The 26,689-nt window shown below is 38.2% G+C and overlaps 12 protein-coding genes across 12 annotated transcripts; 6 read left to right on the top strand and 6 right to left on the bottom strand.

Annotated features, from left to right (window-relative positions):
• Positions 1-48: 48 nt before the first annotated feature.
• B0P05DRAFT_605139 (uncharacterized protein) lies at positions 49-1,788 on the top strand. Its single transcript, XM_051583336.1, has 9 exons — positions 49-128; positions 173-247; positions 289-380; positions 424-628; positions 691-1,031; positions 1,088-1,212; positions 1,256-1,355; positions 1,401-1,617; positions 1,667-1,788. Exons 1-9 carry the CDS (start codon positions 57-59, stop codon positions 1,733-1,735), a joined length of 1,296 nt encoding a protein of 431 aa, XP_051432550.1. The 5' UTR covers positions 49-56; the 3' UTR covers positions 1,736-1,788.
• A 66-nt stretch (positions 1,789-1,854) lies between these two features.
• Positions 1,855-6,070, top strand: B0P05DRAFT_551505 (uncharacterized protein). Its single transcript, XM_051579368.1, has 8 exons — positions 1,855-1,992; positions 2,061-2,089; positions 2,138-2,192; positions 2,242-2,429; positions 2,480-2,729; positions 2,790-2,898; positions 2,950-3,034; positions 3,099-6,070. Exons 1-8 carry the CDS (start codon positions 1,860-1,862, stop codon positions 6,054-6,056), a joined length of 3,807 nt encoding a protein of 1,268 aa, XP_051432549.1. The 5' UTR covers positions 1,855-1,859; the 3' UTR covers positions 6,057-6,070.
• B0P05DRAFT_551503 (uncharacterized protein) lies at positions 6,071-7,370 on the bottom strand. Its single transcript, XM_051579367.1, has 2 exons — positions 6,620-7,370; positions 6,071-6,574 (listed from the first exon to the last, which is right to left on the bottom strand). The coding sequence occupies exons 1-2, from the start codon at positions 7,315-7,317 to the stop codon at positions 6,115-6,117; spliced, it is 1,158 nt and encodes a 385-aa protein (XP_051432548.1). The 5' UTR covers positions 7,318-7,370; the 3' UTR covers positions 6,071-6,114.
• A 15-nt stretch (positions 7,371-7,385) lies between these two features.
• Positions 7,386-9,062, bottom strand: B0P05DRAFT_551499 (uncharacterized protein). Its single transcript, XM_051579366.1, has 4 exons — positions 8,860-9,062; positions 8,618-8,809; positions 7,787-8,569; positions 7,386-7,741 (listed from the first exon to the last, which is right to left on the bottom strand). The coding sequence occupies exons 1-4, from the start codon at positions 9,037-9,039 to the stop codon at positions 7,574-7,576; spliced, it is 1,323 nt and encodes a 440-aa protein (XP_051432547.1). The 5' UTR covers positions 9,040-9,062; the 3' UTR covers positions 7,386-7,573.
• Positions 9,063-12,493: 3,431 nt separating this feature from the next.
• Positions 12,494-15,316, top strand: B0P05DRAFT_551493 (fungal-specific transcription factor domain-containing protein). The gene is made up of 4 exons (XM_051579365.1): positions 12,494-12,590; positions 12,652-12,678; positions 12,728-12,734; positions 12,808-15,316. The coding sequence occupies exons 1-4, from the start codon at positions 12,507-12,509 to the stop codon at positions 15,174-15,176; spliced, it is 2,487 nt and encodes an 828-aa protein (XP_051432546.1). The 5' UTR covers positions 12,494-12,506; the 3' UTR covers positions 15,177-15,316.
• Positions 15,277-17,207, bottom strand: B0P05DRAFT_605135 (sulfate adenylyltransferase). The gene is made up of 3 exons (XM_051583335.1): positions 16,988-17,207; positions 16,601-16,932; positions 15,277-16,550 (listed from the first exon to the last, which is right to left on the bottom strand). Exons 1-3 carry the CDS (start codon positions 17,182-17,184, stop codon positions 15,355-15,357), a joined length of 1,725 nt encoding a protein of 574 aa, XP_051432545.1. The 5' UTR covers positions 17,185-17,207; the 3' UTR covers positions 15,277-15,354.
• A 439-nt stretch (positions 17,208-17,646) lies between these two features.
• On the top strand, positions 17,647-18,522 carry B0P05DRAFT_573542 (uncharacterized protein; the record flags this gene model as incomplete). The annotated part of the gene is made up of 2 exons (XM_051581518.1): positions 17,647-18,098; positions 18,138-18,522. 2 exons carry the CDS (start codon positions 17,647-17,649, stop codon positions 18,520-18,522), a joined length of 837 nt encoding a protein of 278 aa, XP_051432544.1.
• Positions 18,523-18,630: 108 nt separating this feature from the next.
• B0P05DRAFT_639453 (uncharacterized protein) lies at positions 18,631-20,950 on the top strand (the record flags this gene model as incomplete). Its single annotated transcript, XM_051583715.1, has 5 exons — positions 18,631-18,746; positions 18,796-19,577; positions 19,630-20,358; positions 20,405-20,787; positions 20,834-20,950. The coding sequence occupies exons 1-5, from the start codon at positions 18,694-18,696 to the stop codon at positions 20,948-20,950; spliced, it is 2,064 nt and encodes a 687-aa protein (XP_051432543.1). The 5' UTR covers positions 18,631-18,693.
• B0P05DRAFT_551485 (uncharacterized protein) lies at positions 20,946-21,473 on the bottom strand. The gene is made up of 3 exons (XM_051579364.1): positions 21,312-21,473; positions 21,197-21,269; positions 20,946-21,151 (listed from the first exon to the last, which is right to left on the bottom strand). The coding sequence occupies exons 1-3, from the start codon at positions 21,429-21,431 to the stop codon at positions 21,036-21,038; spliced, it is 309 nt and encodes a 102-aa protein (XP_051432542.1). The 5' UTR covers positions 21,432-21,473; the 3' UTR covers positions 20,946-21,035.
• A 68-nt stretch (positions 21,474-21,541) lies between these two features.
• B0P05DRAFT_474831 (50S ribosomal protein L30e-like protein) lies at positions 21,542-22,104 on the bottom strand (the record flags this gene model as incomplete). The annotated part of the gene is made up of 2 exons (XM_051574807.1): positions 21,542-21,806; positions 21,941-22,104. The coding sequence occupies 2 exons, from the start codon at positions 22,102-22,104 to the stop codon at positions 21,542-21,544; spliced, it is 429 nt and encodes a 142-aa protein (XP_051432541.1).
• Positions 22,105-22,109: 5 nt separating this feature from the next.
• Positions 22,110-24,456, top strand: B0P05DRAFT_194533 (uncharacterized protein). Its single transcript, XM_051573189.1, has 3 exons — positions 22,110-22,466; positions 22,516-24,069; positions 24,123-24,456. The coding sequence occupies exons 1-3, from the start codon at positions 22,374-22,376 to the stop codon at positions 24,177-24,179; spliced, it is 1,704 nt and encodes a 567-aa protein (XP_051432540.1). The 5' UTR covers positions 22,110-22,373; the 3' UTR covers positions 24,180-24,456.
• B0P05DRAFT_551480 (isoprenoid synthase domain-containing protein) lies at positions 24,189-25,411 on the bottom strand. The gene is made up of 5 exons (XM_051579363.1): positions 25,274-25,411; positions 25,077-25,231; positions 24,765-25,030; positions 24,660-24,720; positions 24,189-24,611 (listed from the first exon to the last, which is right to left on the bottom strand). The coding sequence occupies exons 1-5, from the start codon at positions 25,316-25,318 to the stop codon at positions 24,497-24,499; spliced, it is 642 nt and encodes a 213-aa protein (XP_051432539.1). The 5' UTR covers positions 25,319-25,411; the 3' UTR covers positions 24,189-24,496.
• Positions 25,412-26,689: the final 1,278 nt, after the last annotated feature.

The following is a 26,689-nucleotide window of genomic DNA, read 5'->3' as shown; positions in this document are numbered from 1 at the left end:
TTTTTTCTTTTTTTAGCCGGCGTAATTTTTTTTTTTTTTATTCTTTTTCTTTCTTTATGAATATGAGTGAACAAGAAACCTCTTCCTCTACTTTACTCTCCTCTAAACTCAAGGCTTATGACGAAGAAGTAAGTCAATAAGGACTTAACAATAACCAACACAACTTGTGTAGAACGATAAGCTGTTGAGTGAAATCAGAGACAACGAACAAAAGTTTACAAACTCTCTTCGTGAACAACTTGAAAAGGTATATTTCATAAACTATTACCATGTAGCTTATGTCTGTAGGTTCGCAAAGACAAAGCTGTATTGGAAGCTGACCTCAAGTCACGTACAAGAATATATGAATCCAACCTGAATCAATTAAAGACAGTCAATGCGTAAGTCAAATAACATATCAATAAGACTCATCATCATGATTAGTAAAGAGAATACAGATTATCTACAAGAATTGATGGCTATTAGTGACTTGAATGAACTCAGAGATCAAGTCAAGAAATTGCATGAAAAATGTGTTGAACAAGAAGCGCATATCAAAAGACTAGAATTTGAATTGGAAATGGAACAAGGACATGTCAAGATACTCAAGCATGATAATAAAATGTTGAGACAAATGGCAGTTGATATGGTAAATTTATATATATATATATATGTTTGTGTGTGTGTATTGACTTTATCTATGCTCTGTAGAATTCAATGGCAGAACAAGAAGAAGAGTTTATTTCTAATCGTCTACTCAAAAAGATCACTGGTCTCAAGAAAGAAAAGGGAGAATTACTTTTACAAGTTGAACAAGAAGAAGAATACATGACAAACATGCTTCAAAAGAAACTAAATCAACTTCAACGTGAAAAGATTGATATGGAAAACTCATTGGAGCAAGAACAAGAGTATATTGTCAATAAACTTCAAAAGCAACTTGAATCCATGAAATTGCAACAACAACAGCAACAACAACAAAAGTCTCAGTCTAGTTCTCCTTTACTATCTGTACACCATGATGCTACTGCTGGCCCTGTATCTCCTGTCATGTAATCATTTCCCTTTATTTATTTATTTATTTATTTATTTATTTGACATTTTTTAGTCCCAAGAAATGGAGTTCTTCTTCTACTACAAGCTCAGTCAATGAAATTCAAACTGGCACTGCTGAAATGTTACTCTCCGAAATTGCAGTGCTCAAGAGCAAGACGACTGAAATGGAGAAAGAATGCAAGTAAGATGCAACACAAACAAGTACTCACTATCACTATAGTCCTTTTGAAGATGCAACAATGTAACAAATACAAAAGTGAATTGATCCAATTCCGTAAACAATCTGGTTTACCTACAGACGATATTCCTTTGGATGAAGGGTAAGACACACAAGCCTATGGTTCTAAGTCACTCAATTTCTATAGTATTCCTGCTGTCTTTAGAACAGTGCCTCCTTCACCTGGAAGAGGTAGCCGAGTAAGTTTAGAGTGTGACCATCAGCTGATCCTGATAACATTTGATAGGTTCGTCGTTCTACATCCACTTCTTCTCAAAGATCTTTGGCTTCAGATAAGAACATCAACAACATTCCTCCACTTCAACTTGACGCAACTGAACCTATGCCTCCTTTTAACAGATCAAGTAAGTCTACATTCTATAACATGCACACATAATTTATATCTTGTCATAGGATCTAATAGTTCAACATCCAATTCTGTACCACCCAAATCATCCAGAAGAGTTTCAGGCACTTTATTAAGTTTAGCTTCTCAAAACAGTTTGCAATAAAGATGTTACACTTGCGGAATTTCATTCATGTTGTTATATCTTCTGCATATGACGCGTCGAAACTTTTTCTTTCTTTCTTTTTCTTTACTTTATAAATGACTATCAAGCCTATCAATGAGTATCCTGTTCATGGCTTGATGCCTAAACAGGACACTCAAGCTGCCAGTTTCATTAAAAAGTTCCCTGAATATGATGGTAGAGGAACTGTTATTGCTATTCTCGATACTGGTAAACTTCTAGAAAAAAATAATAAAAATAAAAACAAAGGACTCTCTAACGTGATGTATTAAAACTAGGTGTGGATCCAGGAGCTGCTGGTATGCAGGTAAAATAAGCAACAAGGTAAAATAGAGTTTAATGAACGTATCATTAGGTTACTACTGATGGAAAACCTAAAATGATTGATATTGTGGACTGTACTGGAGGAGGTAAGGATCTTATGCATAAAAGAAAAAAACGGGATTGATCGTCTGATAGGTGATGTTGAAACCACCAAGATTGTGAAGCCTACAAAAGAAGAAGATGGCAAGCAAACCATTCAAGGTCTTAGTGGCCGTACATTGATCTTGGACGATGCTTGGAAGAATCCCAGTGGTGAATACCGTGTGGGTCTTAAACGCGCTTATGAATTGTTCCCTAATGACTTGACCAACAGAATTAAGACTGTAAGTAAACGACATGGATCCATACAATAACATCACTCATCTTGATTCAGGAACGCCGCCAAGTACATGACAAGAAACACGCTCAACTTTTGAGCGAGGCCCAAGCACGTCTTGCCGAATACAACAAAAAGACAGATAAGGACCAAGCTGAATTGACCGAATTGGAAGATCGTGTTGAAGGATTAAAGGCGTTGCAAAACAGCTTTGAGGATCCTGGCCTTTTGTTTGATTGTGTTGTCTTTTTTGATGGCAAGGATTGGCGAGCTGTTATTGATGTGGATGAATCTGGAGACTTGAGAGGTAAAACAGGAAATTGTTGCCTAAAAGAGAACAAAATTTTTGGCTGACTTTTGATTCTAGGTCAACCTTGTTTAACAGACTATCGCAAAGAATTACAATACCATACGTTTGGAAAGGCAGATTTACTCAACTTTTCAGTCAATATCTACCATAATGGTGATATACTAAGGTAATATGATCAAAGTATCAATACCAAATGATTCACTTCTTTGATGTGTAGTATTGTGACATTGGCAGGTAGTCACGGTACACATGTTGCAGGTATTGCCGCTGGCAATTTCCCCGATGAGCCTGCCCTGAATGGTGTATGTATATAAGGAAATATGAACTCGAAGTAGAAGTACTCAACATTTTTCTTACTATGTGTAGGTCGCACCTGGTGCTCAAATTGTCTCTCTTCGCATTGGTGATTCACGTCTTGGATCCATGGAAACAGGTCCTGGCTTGACCCGTGCTGCTGCTCATCTTGCCATCAACAAGGTAGATTTAGCCAACATGTCTTATGGTGAATCTAGCAGTCTTCCTACTGACGGTCACTTTATTCAACTCTTGGCTAAGGAAGCCATCGGCAAATCAGGTTGTATCTTTGTCACAAGTGCAGGTAATGATGGTCCTTGTTACAGTTCCATTGGCGCACCTGCTGGCATGGACGCTAGTTTTATTACTGTGGGTGCTTATGTCAAACACGCTCAAATGCAAGCTGAATATGCTCTTCTTGAATCCGTTACTGAACGTCCTTATACTTGGTCTTCTCGTGGTCCTACCACAGATGGTTACCATGGTGTGGATATTTATGCTCCTGGTAGTGCTATCACAAGTATTCCTGTCTACGTCTTGAACAAATTGGATCTCAAGAACGGCACAAGTATGTCGAGTCCTAATGCTTGTGGTTGTATTGCTTTACTTGTGTCTGCCCTGAAGGCCCAAAAGCAAAACTACACACCTTACCGAGTCAAAAATGCCGTTGTTCAAACAGGTAAATCAGTAGATGACCCCCTTGATGTTGGATTCATTCAAGTCGACAAGGCTTGGGAATACCTTGAATCCTATAAGGATCGCAAAGATATGGACTTATTATATAGAGTCACTGTTCAAAAGAGAGGAGCTCAACGTGGTATCTATCTTCGTGAATTAGATGAAGTCAGTCAGATCCAATACCTCTATACTACAGTAACACCTCATTTTATGGAAGAAGAAGATCTCGAGAACCCTAAATACAACAAGGCCAAGTTCAATTACGATGTCCGTGTTGCCCTTGTTGCCTCTGAATCATGGATTACTGTACCTGATTATGTCTATCTTTGTTCAAGCGGCAATACCTTTCAAGTTAAGGTAGACCCTACCTCACTTTCTGAAAGCCAGTTCCATTATGGCCAAGTACTTGGCTACGATACTTCTGCCCCTGAACGTGGTCCTCTTTTCCGTATTCCTGTCTCTGTTGTGAAGCCTACTGTTCCCACAAAGGGATCGATTCATTACAAGAGTGTTGAATATGGCCCTGGAGATATTGTCAGACGCTTTGTCCAAGTCCCTGAAGGAGCTACCAGCTGCGAACTTGTGATCAAGGCTCATGCTCCCGCAGACAGCACTGCTCCTGCCAGATTCATGCTTCATCTGTTGCAACTCGTGCCTCAACAAAATCAAAAGAAAAAGCAAGTGTATGGATTTGCTTTGGGTAATGGTTCTTTTGGCGACTCTTCTGCTGATGAACAAATCATCAAGAAACATTTTGCTGTTCGAGGTGGTCTCAATCTTGAAGTCTGTCTTGCTCAGTTCTGGTCGAGTCTTGGTAAGCACAGTCTTGACTTGAGCCTTCATTTCCATGGTGTTCAAGTAGGCCATGATCAAGGTTTGATTCGTCTTGAGCCCCAAGTGACTCGTTTAGACATTACCAGCCCTGTGCGTAAAGAAGACAGCTTGAATGCCAATGTGAGCTTCAACAAGCTTCGTAAATACATTCGTCCTTCAGATGCTACTATTTCACCTATGCACCCTGACCGCGATACATTGCCCAGTACCCGTCTAATGTATCAACTTGTCCTTTCTTACAAATTTAAGCTTGAATCAGCTACCACCATTACAGCACGCTTTCCTACTGTTATGAACCGTCTTTATGAACACTTTTTAGCCGGTGTCTTTGGTATTATTTACGATGCCAATCAAAAGGTCGTTGGTTACCTGGATGTCTTTGATCATAACATCAAGTTGAACCAAAAGGGAGATCATACTATCATGCTTCAATTATCAACTGAACAAGAAGATGTGCTTGAAAAACTCAAGGATACTCTTTTGGAATTAGATTTGGACTTGAAGAGCACTAATTTCAACACATTTAAGACCATAGCTGATGTCTTTACTCAAAGTAGCTCCAACATGACCAAGATTGCTCTTGAACGCAAAGACCCCAAAGTGTTGTACGTGGCTGCTCCTACAGGTAAAGACAGCATTCCTAAAGAAGCCAAGGCAGGTGATGCTTTGGTAGGCAAATTGACTTTCTTTGGTAAGGTTGATGGTGGTGAATACAATGTTGTCTACACAGTACCTCCTACACCTACAGAAAACAACAAGAAGGAAAAGACAGACAAGAAACCCAATGATCAAGAATTGGAGCAACAATTAAAGGAAGCCACTCTCAATCTACATATTTCTTACCTCAAGAAATTTTCTGCTGATTCTGCTGCTTATAAAGATCTCTTGAGCAAGTTGGAGTCTTCTTATTCAGACGATATCGCTCTTTTAGAGTACAAGTTGAATGCTGTATGGACCGCATCTGCTGGCAAGAGCAGCACAGATTGTTTATTGAAATCAGATCAATTGACACAAACACAAGCTGATGAAATCATTCAGACTGCAGACAAGATCCTTGCCAAATTCAATGAACGCGAATTGCTCGAATTCTATGGTCGTAAGAAGCCTGACGACGAAACAGAAGAACAAAAGGAAAAGCGCAAAGAAAATGACAATAAAAAGAAACAACTTGTCAATGCGCTTGAAAACAAGGCTATGGCATATGCTGCCATTTCTGACAAGGAAGGTTTGAATGCCACCCTTCTATCTTTGGAACAATGGAATACCGATGATAGCTTGAATTCCTTGTTAGTCAAGGTACAACGTGATCGTGCATTGGGTCATCCAGGCACAGCTCTCAAGTCTATTCAAAAGTATTTGTCTGATGTCTCCATTTCTGCTGATACTACCAAGGATGTGATCAAGGCTTGGACTGTTCGTAATGAACTCTTGAAAGAACTCGGTTGGTCCTTATGGGCTACATATGATGACAAATGGAAGCTAATTAGACAACCACCTTATGGTCTTGCTTTGTTTTAATTAAACTGATTTATATATATATTTATGTACAATGAAAGAAAAGAAAGAGGAGATGATATTAATTAGTGGTAATGGATGAAGAAGAAGAGGGTTCTTCATAACGTGGTGTGTATTCGGGTAGATCTAAATCTACATTGACTGCATCATCGCCTCCTCCAACTGTGATGGTTGTCTGAGTTGGCTCAGTAGGAGCAATATTAGGCGATTGCTCTATGGACTCTAATGTAATGGCAGGATAGTCAGTAATAATAATGGGAAATTCAAGCGTAAGTGGCTCAATGGTCAAATTGGGAGGTTGGCTGAAATGAACAGTAAGTCTACAACGATGAGAAATTTCCAAGAATGGGTCGAATTGATGCGTTTGGATGGATCTAATTTTGGGATTACTGGATAATGGTATAGGTGATCGAATAAAATGAGTTTCTGAGCTGCTTGAGAATGAAGGTAGGTGGTAAACTGCGGGTGGGAAGCGTGTGACTATTGGTGGTAAACTATGAACACCTTGTCTTGTACAAAACCTGAATACAGGATGAGTATATTCAAGCAGATTACCTTGCTCTTACCTGTATGTTTCAATTTCTTCAATAGCTAGCTGAATTCTATCTACTTCCACTCTTTCCTTTTCAATACTACAGCGAAAAGCCACTACGACCTCACCAGACTCTACTGCTGTTGCCTTGGGAACTTCAGCAGACCATTCAAACCATTCTCTCACACCATTGTATGTACTGCAGGGAATCATGGCACTTGGACTTGGCAAATAATGTCGATGGATGGTTACTGTCTTGTGGGTTTTATATTTCTTGAAGAATGTCCCTGCAGAAAAGTTGGCAATCAACGTATATTCTACAAATGAATGTCGAGTTCTGCAGCTGCCTGGTAAATGAGGTGGTAAATGAAGGCCAAACTCAATCGATTCTTCCCCAGAGAATATAAGCTCTTTTTCAACTTCACAAATAGGCACAGTGGTTTGAATTTTTGTGTATTCTGAAGAGTCATCCACTATATCGCTATCGCGTGGGAAAACAGAACGAGGGGCGTTTATGTCTATGCCTGCTTTACCCACAAATTGAAGGGTCACTCTGTTCCACTTGATTTTACGGTCTTGAAAAATTACTTTGCCCATTAATTTGGTTCGTACTTGGTACATGGGATTTTCCCTTGTTGCAGGGCCGATGAAATAGACAGGTGCATCGCTAATTTCTAAAAGTACTGGTAAATGCTTGCTGGAAGATGTACTTTCATTAGTAAATCGCTTCATACCAAAAAGCCTATTCTTTTTAGAAGAAAAAAAAAATATAAATAAAGAAAAAAGGAAAAAAAAATCAATTGGTGGTTGATAAAAAATTTGTTTTTGTTTGTGTGACAATCAATCCATTGTCTGTGTTTTATTGAAGCAATTCCTCGTTGAGAAGAACAAATGAAATGAAGGTTTGTAAAATCAAAAAAGGGTATGTATGTTGAATGCAAAGAGGGAAAGATATGTTACAGAAAATGAAAGCAAAAGAAAACAAAAACTAGTAAAGCACACGAGTTTGAATATTGGCACGAGTGGTAATCAGAGCACTGTAGAGTTTTTTGACATCAGTCACATCAGCAATGTCGGCCATTACATAAGCAATATCACCCTTGGAGTCAGAGTATTGCTTTTCCACATTATGGTCAGCAAAAATCTCATTGATTTCCTACAATAGGTTAGTTTGAATATAACTATGGTTTTGTATGCTTACCCTGAGTACACCTGGAATATTTTGATGAATGTAAAGAACACGAACCATGTTCTTGTCGTCTTCACGGATAGCACGCAAATCAATTTCAGGGAAATTAACAGCACCAATAGAAGTGCCTTCATTGATAAACTTGGTCAAGGCAGTGGAGACTTCAATACCGATCATGCTTTGAGCTTCTTCTGTAGAACCACCAATATGAGGAGTCATGATCAAGTTCTTTGCGGTCAATAACTCGGGATAATAGTCAAAGTTGGGACCATTGGCAGCAGGTTCTTTGGGATACACATCAATAGCAGCACCAGCAAGATGACCAGACTGAAGACCCTTAATAAGAGCAGGAATTTGAACGACAGTACCGCGGGCATTGTTCAAGAGGTAAGCACCTTTCTTCATTTGTTGAATTTCATGATCGCCAATCATGTTCTTTGTGTCTTCAGTTTCAGGGACATGCAAGGTAACATAGTCTGAGATAGCTAAAAGCTCATCTAAGCTTTCAACGGGCTTAGCCTGACCAAGAGGCATGATTTGAAGCACATCATAAAAGTAAACAGTCATACCCATGGCTTCAGCTAAGACAGACAACTGGGCACCAATATGACCATAGCCAACGATACCTAATACTTTGCCACGAATCTCAAAGCAGTTCTTGGAGACCTTATTCCAGATACCTTGGTGCATTTCAGTGTTACGGTCACCGAGTTGACGTGCAAGCATAATGATTTCGCCAATCACAAGTTCGGCAACAGAGCGAGAGTTACTGAAAGGTGAGTTAAAGACGGCAATCTATTTAATACAAAAATGAGTAGGGTTATAATTGATTAAACTACTTACACCTTGTTTGGCAGCAGCTTGAAGGTCAACTTGATTAGTACCAATACAGAAGCAACCAATGGCCAATAAGTTTTTGGCTTGGTCAAGTACTTGCTTGGTAAGCTTAGTCTTGGAACGAATACCAATAACATGCACGTCACGAATTTTTTCAATAAGCTCATCACCAGCCAAAGCTTTAGCATATGTTTCAACCTAGACAACAATAAGTAAAAAAAAAAAATAAGCATTTAAAATTCACTTACTTGATAGCCTTGTTTAGTAAATGCCTTGACAGCTGTTTCGTTTACATTTTCCAACAACAAGATTTTGACTTCACTTGTGTTGAAAGGACGAAGTACTTTAGCTTTGGGTAAAGTGAAAGAGCCGGAACGAGTACGCTTGGGCTCTTCGGGTTGAGTGATGTTTTCCGATGCATGGACCATGTTAGAGATGTGATAGATAATAAAATGATGAATAAAACAAGAGAAAAGACAAGATTTATATAATGCTTGTCATTTAGGCAATTCAGTCTCAGATTAGATCCAGATGATCATTGCGCAATATCTTTCGAGTCACGCATAAAGACGAAAAATGAAAGGACCATCGTACAGGATTTCTTCGGAGATTGACAGTCTTTCTGACTCATTCATAGAAGAAGAATAGTCAAGAAATTTGTATTGCTCGGTGCAACAGTAGATAAGGCCGATTTCTGTTTGGGTCTCTATTGGCAGTTCCCATCAACTGTACTGAAAGAGAAAAAAGGAGAGGAGAAGAGAGAGATAGTAAGCGAAAGAGCAAGATATATGTATTTCGGAATTATAATTCGTTTGATACACTGATGATGATACTGATATGTTTATATCTTGACTCATCCTTTTGCTTTATGGTTGAAAGAAGCTATTGTTTGCTATTGCACAACTTTCCTAAATTAGCTACCATCAGATAGCCATTTTCATATGTCAAAAGCAATGCTTACAGCAAATAGAAAGCGGAAACTTAATCTATGTTGATTGAACCACGTAACAAAGATTCATAGGCAAGTCTTTGTTTGTGTTCACTCATAAGAGAAAAAGGGGATTCGAAAGCATAAATCTCTCATTGTTCCTAAGGATCAAATTTCTTAAATTGTTAAATGTCTCCTCTTCCCTTTTGTGTATCAAAACCTTACATTTAATTTTTGAATTTTTCATGTAAAATGATCAAGTTTGATAAATTAAAAAAAAAGAGGAGAGAATATGGAACCCTTTAATGTGCCTATGCATATATTGTTAGGAGAAAAGAAAAGAAAAACGTATAAATTGTGAGTGATCAAGGATTGTTTTTTGAAAATTATCATCTTATCAATATGAAGTTCTTCACCATTCTCACTGTCCTCTCTGCTTCTGCTTTGGCTGCCGCTGCTCCTTGTACTCATGAAAGCCACCATGGTCACAACTCAAATTATGAAGACAATAGTGTACATGTCAACAAAGAAAACACTCAAGCTATTGGTGGTGTTGCTAACAAGGGCTCTAACAGTGGTCTCGTAAGTATTTTGTTATTTATCAAGATTTATTCTGACAAAACCATAGCTCTCTGGTCTTCTTGGCGAGACTCACATCTTGAGCCATGAAGAAACCAACAATATTGTCACTCAAAAAGGTGAAAATCACTAATTCATTTTCATATTGCATGCTTCATTGTATTCCATACTCTATTCATTTCATTGCATTTTCACATGGTCGGCATATTCACTACAACAAGCTTGTTCTTTATCAAATAAAATTTCATGGTTTGTCTTTAAATCTCCATTGGTATGAGATGAAAACATGCTTTTTTTGTCAATGTTTAAAAGGTCAAGTAAAACAAATTATACAGCTTACCATAACTAGTTTCCTGAATAAAAAAAATTTTTTTTGATAAAGCGATTCATACTACTCAAACATAGAATGAGTACCTTTATTTGCGAATAAGAGTATTTGAGCTGAAACATGTTTCTCACTTTTAATTGATTGGCTTTGACAAACCTGCTGAGTATCTTTTTATGAAGCATGCTAATGTTACTGGACTAGAGAGGCCAGAATAATAAAAAAAAAAATCTCTATCGTTTAACACTAAAGCTTATCTATTATGTTATTATTCCACATGGTTAGTAAAGAGAAGAAAACAAAAGTGAATCAAGTTGCCTCTAACGATCGTAGCATAGTGCTTTGTAATGGTACTAAATTTCTAGCGTTTTTGAATTAACTGGATCGGTATTATGAGCCGAAAGATTAGAAATTAGGCATAAGCTAAGATGTCTACGGAAGCCTGTAGTTTTTCCATGGTAGCACACCTTTTTTTAAATGATATATATAAAAAGAAATACTGTATATTTCTAGAAAAGAATGTCGTGCCTCTAAAAAGACGACATAAAAATGCAAATGGTTCAGTTATTGATATTAACGATTCTTAATGTGTGCTGTATTTTCAATTTAGTTAGCTCTTAATCTGTGTCATTCCAAACTTGGAGAGAAAGGAGCAATGTTACTCCTGGCATTCAACTCAACAACAAGTATCCCACAAGAAGCTCTGACTCTCAAACTATTATGCAAATCGTCTATATTGTCGATTGTAAGAAAAACTGTCACTTCGTGCCGGCATGGCTGGTAACAAGTTCAATACTGGGGAGGGGTGAAATTGCTGATTTCTAATTAGTAATATGAAACTGTTACTCAAGACACCCATTGCGTTTACGCTAGTCTAAATAGACTGCTGCAAAATCAGTTGTTGAATTGAAAATGCAAACTGTAGTAAGGTTTCTTTTGACAAACACTGTTGTTGTGCGCTTTCTCGTACTACTATTGTCCTTTCTTTTTCCAAATCAGGTCGACCATCACTAGAATTGAATGGATTAAAAGTAAATTGAATTTCTGTATTTGAATAAACAACCTTTACGAGAAAAAAAGCTTTCTTAGTAAATGTATATTTTATGCCGTTCTTTCAAATTGAAATATAAAATGATCGTCTTTTCTGTGAAAATTTAAATAGTTTATTTCGTCTCTTATTGGTAGACACATATTTATCTTTCTTAACTCTCACAGAGACTTTGAGCTGCTTTTTAATATTTCGAAATGTGCTATTGCATTGTTTCCTCTTTAACAACTAACACATATGCGCTTTGTTGGTTGATCGTAACTTAATTGAAGATCATTCTAGTTCGCAAGCAGCTTTTTCTTTACTAAACTTACAAGCTTCAAATCCTTCCATATTAGTTTTAATGATTTGAAATGCCTATTGTTGAAGCATGCTTGCCAATGATATTTACATTTATAGCAATTTATTGAAGACCCGATCAGGTAAGCACCCTTAAACCGGAACAGCCCTTTAACCTCCCGAACCAATCAAATATATTTTCGAGCAATGAAAGCCCTTTTTATTGCAGGAGTGAGTCAATGCTATAGTTGTTTTAAAAGGCAGCAAGAAAAGAAGTACAAAGATTTCAGACTTCAAAAAAAGCAATAGCAAGGCACAATTCTTAAATAAGGACATTATTTATATTGATCTTAATATTGATTGGACCAACAATAATGACTTATGCATGTTTTATGCCCGCCAATTTATCACTCAACATTCCGCTCCATATCTTTTTCTGTACATTCGCTGTCTTTGGTTTCTTTTTTGTTTCTGTTTTTACCAGTATTATTACTTGGTGGTACAATCGAGTGTTTTTTCTTTTTTTAAAAATAAGGACTCCTTCCCAGGGGTAAAGCAGGAGAATTTACAAAGTAAAAATGGGAATTTTTATTGTTGTTTCGAGTCCAGACGCTTAGTAGAGTCGGGATAAAAACGAATAATTTTTTTCTTTTGACTTCTTGATCGTCAAATCTATCTTTTTATTTCTTTTTCCTCTTGTTTCTTCTTTTTTTTTTTTTTTTTTTTTTTTTTGAGTATGATCAACTCTTTTGAAAAAAGATCAAACAAAAGGCTAAAAGTTGGCAGGGCATGTTATACTTGTCGCGCTAAAAAGATTAAAGTATGAAGAAATTAAATTTTATTTCATAAATAGTTATTATTAATCTTTTTTTTTTTCTTAGTGTGACGGATTAAGGCCCTGTATGCAGGTACTTAGATAATAAAAAATACAAAAAATTTGATATTTACAATTCATAGTGCAAAGGTATATAAAATAAAATAAAAAGCTGGTAGCAAGGTTAAGATTAATTAAAGTTTAATACAAAATAAACAAAAAGCTCGGCAGCGCCCGTGCTCTTTCTACAAAGATGGTTCACTTGAATTGGATCAACAAGAAAAATCTAGTGAAACCATACACAGTAATAACAGCGAACCTCTTGGCACATTGAAGACCAACAGCGACAGACTCGACTCTAATGAAGACAACAGTAATGATGATAATGATGATCATATTTTGTTTGCAGACACATCTTCAGCAAATCACAATAGATTGAAGCGAAAAGGCCCTTTGATGGAATCATGGATAAGCAATGCATTGGGATCTCTTGGCGATAATCTACGAAAGCTATCAAGCGTCGATAGCAATCGCCTATCAGAAAGGCTGCTCAATACAACAGATTCTTATGGAAACTTTATTATGTGGATGCCTGAACCTTCACTTCCAAGTCGTTATTCTGGTTCAATCGAAATGCCATCGCGTGACATCCAAATGGCCTTGATAGATCAGTTTTTTTCCGAACGTTACGAATCTATCGCGCTTATTCCTCGAAGTTACTTTTATGAACAAATCAAAACGAAGGGACTCTTGGTGACCCCTCTTTTGCTAAATATTATTTATGCACACGCAGCTCGATTTGTCAATATACCTGATTGTCCAAAAACAGAAGTCTTCCTTCAACGAGCCAGACGACTTGTGGATGACTTTTTGGATGTGCCTCGAGTTAGTACAGTGGTTGCTCTTTATTTACTCAGTCTCTATGAACCAAGCCCTAGCATTTATCGACCCGGCTCGTTTCAGTGTAGACAGTGGCAGTATTCAGGCATGGCCTGTCGCATGGCAATCGAGCTCGGCCTACATGACGATACAAATGTACACTGCAGTCTTACGCCTGTCGAAATTGAATTGAGAAGACGAGTATTCTGGGGCTGCTATGATCTTGATAAGTTCCAAAGCGGAGGTTGGGAAAGACCTTGGATGATTCCAAAATGCTTTATCAAAACCTTACGTCCATCGCCTTTACTAGAAGAGTCAGATGAAGATCGCCTCATTATTAATATTTTCAGCAAGAAGCTTCAATTCATGAGCATTGTGGAAGATGGACTAATACTCTTGTCGGCTAGTCAATCTTTTCAACACAGCGATGTAAATGATTTTCTTGGTATTGTGCGTGAAGATATGATCAACAATATAGCAGACAACCACAACAACTATCAGAAATGGCTTCGGTCTTTACCTCATGAAATGCAATGGACGCCTACTTCCACTATGTCAGTTAAAGATGTGCTAGAACTACCTGCGCCACGGCCAGCTATAGCGCATATGCATCTGTACTACAACCTCATTCATCTAAATATATTGAATAGAGTGACCACAAATTCGGTTGTGCAGTTTCAGACAAGAGTTACAGGCGCATGTATAACTCAACTCGTTTATCATATGTGCCAATCACCTTCTTTTATTGTCAAATTCGATTTTCTAGTACATACCCTGATTCATGCCATCAAAGCACACATACGCTTTTTAGACGATCCTGATATTAATCTAGCTCAGCAGGCCTGGCTTCTCTTTGATAGATCTATCTGGTGTATGCAACTCATCAATAATTATGCCGTCATACCTAACTGTAGTAAATTTCTTCAGCAAGTTCAAAACATTTATGGGATACACATGTCTACCTCAAATGGTAGAAATACAAACAATAACGATAATAATAGCAGTAATCATAGTGATACCAATACCAACAACGACCATGGATTGTCACCCAAGAGACTTCATGATAGTAATGAGTTGGCTGAAGAAAGAGGACTCATAGGTCACCCTAGGGTTGCCCCACCTCCTCCACCTCCTCCACCTCCTCCATCACCTCCTCCGCCTATACAATTCTCTGATATGCCTCCTTACCTTGATTGGACGCCCTCCAACATGAATCATCAACAACAGAATACAAGCAACAATATTATTCAAATGACTAATGCCAACAGTAACGGCAGTCGAAATATAATTTATTTAGACCATCAGTATCGATTGCATGATAGAAGTAACAACCGTTATGACCAAACAGTAAGAAACAGCTCTTCACAACTATGGAGCGAAACAAACAATCGACAATATGCACTTGGTAACAGAAGCAACAATAGTTCAGGCAACAACAATACGAATTATAATGCGGGTGAAATTGTTGTTCCTAGCCAGCTTTTAGTTGATGAATCACCATATCAGCGACAAGAGTCAACATCACAGCAAACGCCACCACCCCCACCACCACCAACACTGACAAATTCACCTTCAAATGCTTCGAACGCAAGATTTGCCCAACAAGTGTCATCCAATCCATCCTCTACCTTATTATGGCAAAACCCTCCCCCAACAAATTCTAATAGCAATTTGACAGGTAAAGAAGCACAATACCATAACATGTCTGTCTGACATACCTTATAGATGAGAATGAGGCGCCTGTTAGAAAAGGACTTGGAGAAATTTACATGTCATCAAGACAACATTATGAAGAAATGATAAAAAGACCACCTTAATTAAATAATAAAGTTTTATAATACACAAGTCTATTTATAAACAAAAAAACGGAAGGATATAAGAGTAAAAAAGATTAAGCAGAGCCAACGTAACCATCCTTTTCAAGCAACAAGATGATTTCGTGAACAGCTTGAGAGACAGATTGCTTAGTAATGTCAATAGTCAAGTCAGCATTAGTAGGAATTTCATAAGGAGCATCAAGACCAGTGAACTCCTTGATTTCACCACGTTGAGCACGTTCATAAATACCATCACGGTCACGCTTGATACATTCTTCAAGAGGAGTAGCGACATGAACAAGGTAGAAACCACCGTATTGTTCAATAGTCTTTCTGGCAGCATCACGAGCTTCAGTATAAGGAGCAATAGGAGCAACAATGGCAGCAGCACCAGCACGGGTCAATTCACCAGCAACAAAAGCTTGACGAGCAATGTTGATATCACGATCACGCTTAGAGAAACCGAGTTCAGAAGAGAGCTCAGTACGAACATTTTCACTAGCCAAGAGAGAGACAGAACGAGTAGATTGTTGGTTCAAAGACACTTGAAGGGCACGAGCAATGGCATTCTTACCAGAGGCATGAAGACCAGTGAAGAAGATAGTGAAGCCTTGTTGGCTACGAGGAGGGTGAGATTGACGCAAGACAGCAACAACTTCAGGGTAAGAGAACCATTCAGGAATAGGTAAGCCGTTCTTGAGACGACGACGAAGTTCAGTACCACTGATGTTCAAGGTCTTGACACCTTCGGGAACTTCATCGGCAGGAATGTATTCATCAGTATCGGGAGAGTAGGTGACCATTTGGAAAGGAACGATTTCAATACCGATTTCTTCCTTGTACTTTTCAACCAAGGCTTGAGCATCATAAGGACCATAGAAATCAACACCTTGAGAGTTCTTACCGGGACCAGCATGGTCACGGCCAACAATGAAGTGAGTGATACCGTGGTTTTTACGGATCAATGCGTGCCATACAGCTTCACGGGGACCACCCATACGCATAGCCAAGGGCAACAAACTGAGTTCGGCCATACCGTTAGGGTACTTGGGCATCAAAGCCTTGTAGACACGAACACGAGTGTAGTGATCAATATCACCGGGCTTGGTAAGACCAACAACAGGGTGAATGAGCAAGTGAGCCTTACGTTGACGAGCAGCACGGACAGTCAATTCACGGTGAGCACGGTGCATAGGGTTACGAGTTTGGAAGGCAACAACACGGGTCCATTGAAGCTTCTTGAAATGTGCACGAAGTTCAGTAGGAGTGACTAGAGAAGAAACATTAATCACAACCAATAACATACAATGTACTACTTACATCTGTTGGCAACGTAATCATAGTGAGAAGGAGGTTGAATGGCTTCAAGGGAACCACCAACGTTGAGTTCCTTAGCCTTGTTGTGAAGGTAGTTGACAGCAGGATGGGCAAGATCATCAGCACCATAAACCAAAGTAGCTTCCTTGGATTTGTCAGGTCTGTAAACATCCTCAACAGTCAAGATAGCCAAAGGTTCGTAATCACGGGGATCCAACAAGACAATACGCTTGGAGGGTTCAATCTTGGCTTCATTCACTTCTTCTTGGCTAACATCAAGAGTGATAGGAATGGGCCACAATGTACCATCAGCAAGACGCATGTTCTCAACGACACTATCATGGTCGTTAATCATCATTCATCCTCTCTTTTTCCTTTTTTGTAACTTACCCTTCATAATCCTTTTGGTTCAAGAAGCCTTCAAGAGGAGAGAAACCACCATTCAAGAGCAATTCAAGGTCACATAATTGACGGTCTGTCAAGACAATAGAAGGCAAAGAGGCAGCTTCAGCCTTAAGGCTTTCTTGCTTATCAGCGTCACGAAGTTGAAGGTCCTTGAGGACACCACCATGAGGAACGTTGGCCATTTTTAATGAAATATAAAAGAAAGATGTGGATTTTTTTTACCGAGATGTTTGTCAACTTATAAAAGGCTAACTTGTGATGTAGCGACTCAGGCACATGATGGCGCAATTGGACGACATCCAATTAGAAATGACTGACATCCATGTTGAAATCTAAGGTTAAAATCTGATTGGATAAAACTGACGTAGTTTGTCTTTATCAAGTTTGAGATATCCTCTCTTTCATTTCAATATTGTATTTCTCACCAAATTTGAGAAAGACTCAACAAGCAAAACTAGAAACTAGACTCGGCTACCAATACATTTTTGTTTCTTGCTGTATCTCAAATTTGGTGAAGAATACAATAGATGTTCTAAAAAGTGTTGTTTAGCACTGCCAATTCGGGCTAACAAACAAACGGTCACATTGCATGACGCGAAGCTGTAAGCTCTTTTTTTGTGTTTTTTCTTTGCATATTTTTCTTCATGGAACAACACGTTGTATCTGCTGCCCTTCCCATGCTTATTTTGGGTCTCGGATGGACAGGGCAATTTTTAGCCGAGCTTTTGGTGTCTCTACAGTTAAACTATGCAGCAACAACACGTGACGGTAGAAATAACACTATTCAATGGTCAATGCCTTCGGTATGCCAAGATATTGATGTTTCTTCACTACCTTTTGCAAAGACTGTACTTGTTACTTTCCCGGTTATGCAACCAGAATGTATGTCAGCGCTTATGGACGCTTATGAAACAAAACACCAAGCAAAAACTCAATGGATTCTTCTATCTTCAACACGGCCTTTTAACAGCAATCCTGCCGATAGACATACACCCTTGGATAGATCAAAAGACACCGGACGAATGGGTGCAGAAGATGTGGTAATAAAGCACGGCGGCTCAGTGCTGCATTTAGCCGGTTTATGGGGAGGTCAAAGGTAGTACGGCAACTATGAATTATCCGCTAATTTATTTAGACAACCAAAGAATTGGGTACCTCGTTTTCCAACGCAAGAGGCCATTCGAAACAAGCTTCTAGCACGCCAACTGCATTTAATTCATGGTAAGGATGTAGCAAGATCGATTGTTGCTGTTCATGATCAATTCAAACCCGGGGAGAGATGGATTGTGACAGACAATGGATGTTATGATTGGATAAAGCTGTTTTTAGTCTGGGGAAGTGAAGAACAGATTGCAATTGCTAGAGACTTGGCAGCTCATGATGAGACTTGTCATCAGGCACTTGGCAGTGGTTCTTTAGAGGAAATTGTTGCTCGAGGAGGAGTCAAGCCTCGCTTAGATTCAAGTGAGTTTTGGGAAACCTTTGGATTAAATGCAACAAAATATTTGACAATTGAATGATTTAATATCAAATCAATTAAAATAAATTACTCTCTTTTCTCCCCAGCAAGCGCCCTCCTTTTGTTACTAATTTAAGCAACTTTTTATTAACAATCGGTGTCTTAATATGCTTTATCCTTGCTCTTGTTTCTCTTGAATTTTTTTTCCTTTCCTTTCTTTGTTATTTATCAAATGGATTTTCCGTGGCTATCGGACACCCATAAACATTTTGGAAACAAACAAAGGTAACGCATTGATGTTTTTAATTGCCTATACTTATTGTTGATTCATTAGTAATCAACCCACTACTAATTTCACAGACAATGCAAGACGCGCTCGTGCAGGCACAATGCCTTCCTCCACACTCCCTCCTTTGTTTGACTTGAGCCCATATATTGCTCAACAAAAACCACAACATTCTGGTTCAATCAGTAACCTTGATGAGAGTCCCCTTGATGAAAATTCGAATATTGCAAGCACACTTGCCTCTCTGGGGTTACATGACGACGATGGACCAACACCTCCAATGCGCCATCGTGCTTTTACAGTCTCTTCAAGACAATATCCCGACGTATCATCTTTTAGTCTCTTTCCAGAGCAATCTGTTCCTCATCGACGTCCAAGGGCCATTAGTCTTGGTATGGCAGATAGAAAAGGGTTTTCTCCTTTTGATCATTTTCGTACAACTCCAAATTTGACAGACGAACTATTGTACAACACACTTCCTCAAATGGAGGAGGAAGTCAATGAGGAAGGTGGAGGACATCAAACACCTTCCCGTGCGCTATGGTTGGGTAATATTAATCCTTCCTTGAGTGTGCCTGATCTCCACAAGATGTTTGCACGTTATGGCCATGTTGAAAGTGCACGTATCTTATCTGACAAAGAATGTGCTTTTGTTAATTTTGATACTGTGGAGTCTGCAATAGCTGCAAAAAAGGACCTTGTCAATCGACTCGGTAGTAAAGTCAAGGGTAGTGTGGTCAAAGTAGGTTTTGGAAAAGCAGATGTTAGTTTAGCTATGGCACTTTCAAACGAATCTGGCCCTAATGCTCAAGGTCCCACTCGCTCCTTATGTAAGTGAAAAAAAAAAAACGAATGTGTATTTATGGCTAATATTTGCAATAGGGGTTGGAAATATACCATCCAATATCAATCCTTCTGTATTACGATCTTTGTTTCAACCTTTTGGCTCAATTGAGTCCATTCGCATCCTCTCTCACAAAAACTGTGGTTTTATCAACTTTGAGCGTCAAGAAGATGCTGTACGTGCACGCAAGCATATGCAAAACAAAGAGATTTTAGGCCCTGGCACAGACACTGTTCGTGTAGGATTTGCCAAGGCACCTGAAACAAGCGATGTTATTGAAGATGTAGTAATTTCAGGCAATACTGTCACTTCTTATGCTACACCTTCTCAACAGCAACAAAAGCAACAGCAACAGCAACAGCAACAGCAACAGCAACAGCAACAGCAACAGCAACAATTGCAGGACAAGACAGATTCAACGCAACGGAGCAGTGTCATTTTGATGGCTACAATGATGATGAATGCTCAAAAACAACAGCATCAACAAGAGTCTAATTCACTGAGTAGTATGGATGAAAACAAACGTCTGGCAATTGAACGCAAGTTCATTATGAAACAATTGGGTTATGAAGAGAAAGAAGAAGCAAATCGCACACCCATTGAATATGCAACATATATTCCTATTGTACTTGAATTTAGCGCTGATCGTCAATTGGGTCCTCTGCGTCTCCGAGAGATTAGAAAGGCATTAGATAATGGACAAGCTATTCCTGATATTGAAGCTATTGCGTCTGAATGTACTGACGAAATTGTTGAACTCTGTAGTGGTATGTAACTATGAATGCATTGACTATGTATTTATACTTTTTATAGACTATATTGGAAATACAGTAGTTCAAAAATTATTTGAACATTGCTGTGATGAAACCAAAACCATATTGCTTTCTAAAATTGCCCCTCATCTGGCCTCTATTGGTGTCCATAAAAATGGTACTTGGGCAGCACAAAAGATCATTGATACAGCCAAGACAAAGAAGCAAGTTCAGTTGATCTCTGAGCATATTGCTCCTTATGTTCCTCTTTTGCTTCTTGATCAATTTGGTAATTATGTTGTTCAATGCTGTTTACATATGGAACAAAATCAGTTCATTTTTGATGCTATTGTTGACAATTGCTGGGAGATTGGTCAAGGTCGTTTCGGTGCTCGTGCTGTTCGTGCTATTCTAGAGAACTCATCAGTGACTCGAGACCAGCAGGTAGATATATAAAAACTTGCTTTTGTGTGTCTAACATATAAAATAGATTTATGTGGCTGCAGCTATTATGCAAAATGCACTTTTGTTATCTTCAAATGCCAATGGTTCTATATTACTGAACTGGCTGCTTGATACCTCTGGATTACTTCATCTTACCCTCTAGAATATATTTTTTTCTTTTTCTTTTATTTGCATCATACAAATTGTACACAACACATCAAATGTATATATTAAAGAAGAAACATGCTTTAAGCTAAAAGTTTCTTGAGCATTTCTGTTAGTTTCTTTTCTACAAATACAAACAACATGTCGTCCGAACTTGATAAATCTAAACTAACATAAAATTGTTGCTTGTATTTGGATGCTATTCGAAACAATAAATACGATTGATGATGGGCAAGTGTGTTACCTAATCTACGGGATAAGTTGCGACTTTGTTCAGAGACATCTTTACTGAATATTGAAGTGGCTGGTGCATGTGTCTATTCCATGTTAGACGCGTTTTAGCATAACAACTGTTTTACTTGAGAGCCAAAGGGAGGCATAGCAACAGACAAGTCACCTAGTTTTCCGTCTGTTTTACCAGCCCAAACTATAACCGTTTTGTCGAGTTGAGTCACTTGAAAGTGAATAGGCTCAGTCATAAACAAATGAGTTGCCTGACTTGTTAAGAATTTAGATTCAACAATCATAAAGAAAGAAAAGAGTATCAAATTTTTTAAATATACACTATTTTATTTTATTAGAAAAAAATTTAACGGGTCTTGAAGTAATCCAAAAGGACGTTCATGGCTTCAGATTCTTCTCCGAAGTCAGTGACAGCAACACAAGAACAGCCAACAACCTTACGAGCGTTACCTTCACGGTCAATCTTGCAGAGACCGGCCCATTCACCAAGCTTCTTGGCGTCAGAGACCTTGATCAAGTTGATGTTGTGTTCAGCACAGAGGGCTTCAACAAGCTTGATGTATTCGGATTCAGTACAGGTTTCAACGAGAACAGCCAAGTGAGCTTGACGTCTGTTAATTGAAAAAAGAAATAGAGAAAAAATTATCATCAATACTTTTTTTGTTCAAATCAAAAAAAAATCTCCCTTTTTTTCTCTTTGGCTTTTCATGAGGATCAAAAAGAAAGAAGAATTAGTGATAATTACCTGTCAAGAGCCTTAACAGCTTCCTTCAAACCACGAGCAAGACCATCGTGAACAAGGGCACGACGGAGAACTTCTTGAAGAGCGTCTTCAACAGACATTTGACCAGTGGTGGTGGTTTCAACAGCAACTTCGACTTCGTTAATGACTTCTTCGTGGTCAGACATCTGTGGATGGATTAGTTTAAATTGATGGATGGCTATCGTATACGTACATTCAAGAATGGATTTGAAAGGAGAGAGAGTAGTTGAAGGCAAGAGGAAAATGGATTAAAAAGCAGCAATGGCTTGGTAATGTCCGATCCGAAAGTGGTTAATGCAGTCCGCACTACTGTGTGTTTCAACCAACTGTCAAATTGAATTGACGCACTAATCACTCTTGTGATCCCCATTTTTGACGTCTTTCTTCTCTCTTTTTCTGATTCTTTTGTCTGGTTATGTCAAATAATAACAATAACAATAACAACGACACCAATAACAGCAACAATAGAGTCAGCGGACCTACTTCTGCTTTGACCAGTTTCCTTAGAGTAAGAATAAAGCACTATACCGATGGAAACTAATGACTACGCAATCTAGGAACATGGTATTCGTGTCCCCAATACTGGCAGAAGAGCCAGAAGAGAGGCTCAAAGAAACAATGAAATCCCACAAGAACAGGAGGAACAACAACCAGAGTCTTCCGCAGCACCTACCGCCCGAACTTCAATGCTCTATAGACCCTCTGAGAGAAAGACAAAGGATAGCAAAAAGAGAAAGAAGAATGATGGCAGTGATGAAAGCGACAGCGATAGTAGCTTTGATCCCAATGATTTTAGGCCCTCTTCTTCTGGCCCAAGAAAACTGCCTACTGGACGTGCTCGTATTGCTTTCTGTGATCAATGCAAAGGAAGATTTGTACGCAAGACGGAAAATGAAAATATTATTACTTGTCCCAAATGCTTAGCTGGTGAAACTCCTTCCAAAAAACCTTCGCTTAGCAGAAAAAGGACAATTCCTGCTGTTCAAAAGAAGAAAATTTATTGCGAACATCAAATTCCTTCTTTGCAAGAGATTTGTGTATCTGTCGTTGCTGAACACATTGACGAAATAGACACTTTTGGTATCATTAGTGATGAAAGCTTTGAAAAGCTAGGCAAAATCATCTCCCGTAACCGCAAACTGACTGATCAGATTGCGAAGCTGTTTATGGAACCTGATCGCAAAATCTTGAGCTTGGGAGATTGCTCTAAAATGACAGACCATGGTTTGTATATGATTTCTCAATTTTGTATCAGAATGGAAAGATTGTCTTTGATCTATTGTGGTCATATCACAGACAGAACATTGCTAGCTTATTGTGATCGCCTGCACCATTTCAAGTCCTTGGAACTGTCTGGTCCATTCTTGGTGACTAAGGAGGCCTGGATCAAGTTTTTTGAAACCATGGGTCCTCGCTTAGAAGGATTCTCACTTGCCAATACAGCTCGTTTCCTCCAAGAGTGTGTGGATGCACTTGTAATGTATTGCCCTAATGTCAAGAAACTAAAATTGAAGCAACTATCCCACATGTCTACTAATTGGCTAGCCTCGCTTGCTAAGCTTAAAAAGCTGGAGTCTTTGGAACTGGCCTGGCCAACTCATGAATACAAATTCGATACAAAAGACATGGTCCATTTGCTCTCTAAAGTAGGTCCTCATCTAAAGGAGCTTTCAGTTAAAGGAGGTCATCATTTAACGAATGAAATCCTGTCTGAAGGTATTTTAAAGCATTGTCAAAACTTACAAAAATTAAGCTTGGAGCAATGTGGACAATTGACTGCTGAAGCCATGGTTGAGTTTCTTGATAATTGGAAAGCAAGAGGACTTGTTGAACTTAATGTAGCTCGTTGCACTTCGTTTAATGATGATGTGCTGAAGGCTATTGTTCGTCATTCTGGCCAATCATTGAAACGTCTCAATTTGCATAGTTTGCAGTTATTGACAGCTTCTGGTCTTGAACTATTGGCAGGCAATGGCAGTGATTTGAAACCTTGTCGCTTTCTTACTCATTTGAATTGTGGATTTGTACGATCAATGGACGATTTTGTATTAAAAAGACTCATTGATCAATGTGAATCTCTTGAAAATGCTCAAGTATTTGGATGTAATTTGGTAAGCAAATAATGCAGGAATTATTCGATACTAAAAAAAAACAACTATTACAGCTTACAGATAGTGTTAAGTTGAGAGATGGATTACTTGTTGCAGGCAGAGAATTTTAAAATTAGACTTATTCTTGCTTTATTCTGATAGTTTCAATATATTTTTCTAACAAAGGATTGCCTCCTAAACGTTTGATTTCAACTAAAATCTCTTCTTCTTTTTGATGGAGGAATTTACGTACATATTCAAAAGTTCCTGTCTTTTGAATGATTTCCAATGCATATTTCTTTACCTCAATGTTCGTTGGCTTTTGACTAACAATATTCAGCAATTGTCTGTTAGAGACATCTTTCCGGATAGCATGAATGATAGGGAAAGAAAATTTGCCTTCAGTTAAATCCTCGCAAAAGCCTTTGTTTTGTGTATACTACAATTGTTAAGTTACATAGACTTTTTTTATCACTATACTTACTGTGTTGGATTGGAGGTTCATGTAGTCATCACGCACTTGAAAATGAATACCAATGATGTTTACCAAAGAAGTGTAGTCACTAATAGCTTGATAAGAAGAGAAGTTTGTGGCCATCTTTCTAACTTACATTTCAGTTTGACTAGCAGCTTGCATTAAACGAACAGCCAATCTTAATAACCCACTTGTTTCTATTTGAGTAGTTAACGTTTTGAAATTGACCGGAGACACGTACTATTGTTGACCATATCAATATATTCCTCTTCAGTAGGGCATGTTAAGCTGTCTCTCCAATACAACTCAATGCCCTGACCTTTATGTAAATTAATCAATTCTTCGGTACAAGCATGAATCATTTCAGGATTGTTTAGTCTCATGACTTCCTGTAGAGCCAGAAAAATAACATAGTTTGCTGTATTAATAGTCTGAGGAACACCATAGATATGATGAGCAACTGGTACACCTCTTCTTAAGTCAGAATCATCTTGTACATCATCAATCCTATAATCATAATAAGTATTATATCTAATTTTGTTCATCTACTTGCATTAAACTGGCATTGTGAAGCATGCCCACTACTTTGTTCACTACTTCAGTCACATCTTCGGACACATTGAGCCACAAGTTGAAAGCAGATATCAACTTGGTACGAATTTCTTTCCCCGGGTGTGAGATTAAGTAGTTGTAAGGCTCAAGAATGATCTATACAAAGTTAGAGAAAGAGCATAAAGCGCATTCACTTACTTCTTCGGTAGTTCTTTCTTGTGCTCTATTTTGTGGGTTTAACATGTTACGCGTTAAAAAAAAAGAAGAAAAGAAAAAACAATGTAGTATTTATATGTCATGCTCACAAAGCGGTATTTTAACCGTGATGGCTTTCAATCGAAGTTTTGAACGGATAAAGCATGATGGTGGGACGGTGCGTGTAACTTTGATGTTCTTAAAATAATCTCCATTTTAATCATCCATAAATGCTTTGTCCATATGAGGCGAAATGACAAAGCAGGTATCAACGCAAATTTGCCCTGAAAGATTGGTACAAAAATGAAAAAAGTAAGTTTTGTTGCGAAGAAAAAATGAACAAGCCAAAATGAAATGTAGATAGCTGTTGTGTTCTAAATACCTGATTCAATACTCAAATCGCATCAAACCTACAAAAAGCCTATCATACAACATGTAGTTACTCAACATTTTGATGTTTTTCATAAGTAAATATTCCCTTTCTTTGATTTAATCAAACCAAGTGCCTTACTAACATAGTGATTTATTTAGATAAGTAATTTGATATTTACTCATGTAACAGAAACACCAGGTAGACAAATGCTTTGACAGTGAAAAAGACAACAACCCATGTACACCTTTGTCTATTTCTCAGACCAATAAAGTCAACATTAAGTCCGTTTGTATGCGTATAAATACTCTAAATAACTACAAACAATGTCTGCTAACATTCATGGTATCTTTGGAGTTGATTTGGACCAAAAAAAAAAGTGGCATGTAAAATTTGGCCAAAAGCCATTTTTGACCAAAGGGTATTACTCTGGAAATCTCGAGTTTGACAACTCTTTGAGCTTCTTTTCGACGCTGCAAGACAAAAAAGGAAGCTATCAACAAGCTTAAGTACTCAAAATGAGCACCAGAGGCTGTAGTTTTTAGTGCATGAGTTTGTTTGCCAAGTGTGTTATGAAGATGACATGATACAAGTGGAGAACCTTGTAAACATGTCGGCCTATTTTCTCAATATTTTGCTAGCAAAGCTGCTGTGTTCTCTACATCAATAGACTCAGAAAGCCAAGTTTTATAACTTTTATTATTACACCAAAGCAAAATAACTGCGTTTTTATGCAGCTCTCAACAAAAGTCCGATCCTAGATGCGGCAGAATGGATAGTCAAATTGAATCAATCTTCGCACACAGCTATCCTGTATGTTCTATGTCCATTTACCCCCCCCCCCCACACACACACACACATCTACATAAGAAAATGCTCATATCGCTATTTCTCTATGTTCTTTGGCACTCAAGGTAACATAAGATACTTTTGGAAGTCCATCGACAACGCATTTTATATGACATCTAGAGCAAAAATGCTCAAAACACAGCTTAAATGCACCCTTCTTTAATAGTCTGGTTGCTGAGCAATGGTCTATCAAAAGGGTT

The sequence above is a fragment of the Gilbertella persicaria genome, assembly GCF_025201335.1.
Source record: "Gilbertella persicaria strain CBS 190.32 chromosome Unknown B0P05scaffold_34, whole genome shotgun sequence".
Taxonomy (NCBI): domain Eukaryota; kingdom Fungi; phylum Mucoromycota; class Mucoromycetes; order Mucorales; family Choanephoraceae; genus Gilbertella; species Gilbertella persicaria.
This window is presented reverse-complemented; position numbering and strand designations above follow the sequence as displayed.

What these genes read in the sequence shown, in the direction of transcription:
- B0P05DRAFT_605139 (XM_051583336.1), top strand. Translation starts at nt 57, where the DNA reads ATGAATATGAGTGAACAAGAAACCTCTTCCTCTACTTTACTCTCCTCT. An exon ending in CAATTAAAGACAGTCAATGC is followed by an intron (nt 381 to 423) that starts GTAAGTCAAATA and finishes CATCATGATTAG; the next exon opens with TAAAGAGAATACAGATTATC. An exon ending in GATATTCCTTTGGATGAAGG is followed by an intron (nt 1,356 to 1,400) that starts GTAAGACACACA and finishes CAATTTCTATAG; the next exon opens with TATTCCTGCTGTCTTTAGAA.
- B0P05DRAFT_551505 (XM_051579368.1), top strand. Translation starts at nt 1,860, where the DNA reads ATGACTATCAAGCCTATCAATGAGTATCCTGTTCATGGCTTGATGCCT. An exon ending in TGACCAACAGAATTAAGACT is followed by an intron (nt 2,430 to 2,479) that starts GTAAGTAAACGA and finishes ATCTTGATTCAG; the next exon opens with GAACGCCGCCAAGTACATGA. An exon ending in TGAATCTGGAGACTTGAGAG is followed by an intron (nt 2,730 to 2,789) that starts GTAAAACAGGAA and finishes TTTTGATTCTAG; the next exon opens with GTCAACCTTGTTTAACAGAC.
- B0P05DRAFT_551503 (XM_051579367.1), bottom strand. Translation starts at nt 7,317, where the DNA reads ATGAAGCGATTTACTAATGAAAGTACATCTTCCAGCAAGCATTTACCA. An exon ending in GAAGAAATTGAAACATACAG is followed by an intron (nt 6,575 to 6,619) that starts GTAAGAGCAAGG and finishes TCCTGTATTCAG; the next exon opens with GTTTTGTACAAGACAAGGTG.
- B0P05DRAFT_551499 (XM_051579366.1), bottom strand. Translation starts at nt 9,039, where the DNA reads ATGGTCCATGCATCGGAAAACATCACTCAACCCGAAGAGCCCAAGCGT. An exon ending in TTACTAAACAAGGCTATCAA is followed by an intron (nt 8,810 to 8,859) that starts GTAAGTGAATTT and finishes ATTGTTGTCTAG; the next exon opens with GTTGAAACATATGCTAAAGC. An exon ending in ATATTCCAGGTGTACTCAGG is followed by an intron (nt 7,742 to 7,786) that starts GTAAGCATACAA and finishes AACCTATTGTAG; the next exon opens with GAAATCAATGAGATTTTTGC.
- B0P05DRAFT_551493 (XM_051579365.1), top strand. Translation starts at nt 12,507, where the DNA reads ATGATCAACTCTTTTGAAAAAAGATCAAACAAAAGGCTAAAAGTTGGC. An exon ending in GTCGCGCTAAAAAGATTAAA is followed by an intron (nt 12,591 to 12,651) that starts GTATGAAGAAAT and finishes TTTTTTTCTTAG; the next exon opens with TGTGACGGATTAAGGCCCTG.
- B0P05DRAFT_605135 (XM_051583335.1), bottom strand. Translation starts at nt 17,184, where the DNA reads ATGGCCAACGTTCCTCATGGTGGTGTCCTCAAGGACCTTCAACTTCGT. An exon ending in AACCAAAAGGATTATGAAGG is followed by an intron (nt 16,933 to 16,987) that starts GTAAGTTACAAA and finishes CGACCATGATAG; the next exon opens with TGTCGTTGAGAACATGCGTC. An exon ending in TGATTACGTTGCCAACAGAT is followed by an intron (nt 16,551 to 16,600) that starts GTAAGTAGTACA and finishes TTTCTTCTCTAG; the next exon opens with TCACTCCTACTGAACTTCGT.
- B0P05DRAFT_551485 (XM_051579364.1), bottom strand. Translation starts at nt 21,431, where the DNA reads ATGACTGAGCCTATTCACTTTCAAGTGACTCAACTCGACAAAACGGTT. An exon ending in TGCCTCCCTTTGGCTCTCAA is followed by an intron (nt 21,270 to 21,311) that starts GTAAAACAGTTG and finishes AACATGGAATAG; the next exon opens with ACACATGCACCAGCCACTTC. An exon ending in CAACTTATCCCGTAGATTAG is followed by an intron (nt 21,152 to 21,196) that starts GTAACACACTTG and finishes TGTTTCGAATAG; the next exon opens with CATCCAAATACAAGCAACAA.
- B0P05DRAFT_194533 (XM_051573189.1), top strand. Translation starts at nt 22,374, where the DNA reads ATGTCAAATAATAACAATAACAATAACAACGACACCAATAACAGCAAC. An exon ending in CTTTGACCAGTTTCCTTAGA is followed by an intron (nt 22,467 to 22,515) that starts GTAAGAATAAAG and finishes TACGCAATCTAG; the next exon opens with GAACATGGTATTCGTGTCCC. An exon ending in AAGTATTTGGATGTAATTTG is followed by an intron (nt 24,070 to 24,122) that starts GTAAGCAAATAA and finishes CAACTATTACAG; the next exon opens with CTTACAGATAGTGTTAAGTT.
- B0P05DRAFT_551480 (XM_051579363.1), bottom strand. Translation starts at nt 25,318, where the DNA reads ATGTTAAACCCACAAAATAGAGCACAAGAAAGAACTACCGAAGAA. An exon ending in AAGAAAGAACTACCGAAGAA is followed by an intron (nt 25,232 to 25,273) that starts GTAAGTGAATGC and finishes AACTTTGTATAG; the next exon opens with ATCATTCTTGAGCCTTACAA. An exon ending in GCTGCTAGTCAAACTGAAAT is followed by an intron (nt 24,612 to 24,659) that starts GTAAGTTAGAAA and finishes TCAAGCTATTAG; the next exon opens with TGACTACACTTCTTTGGTAA.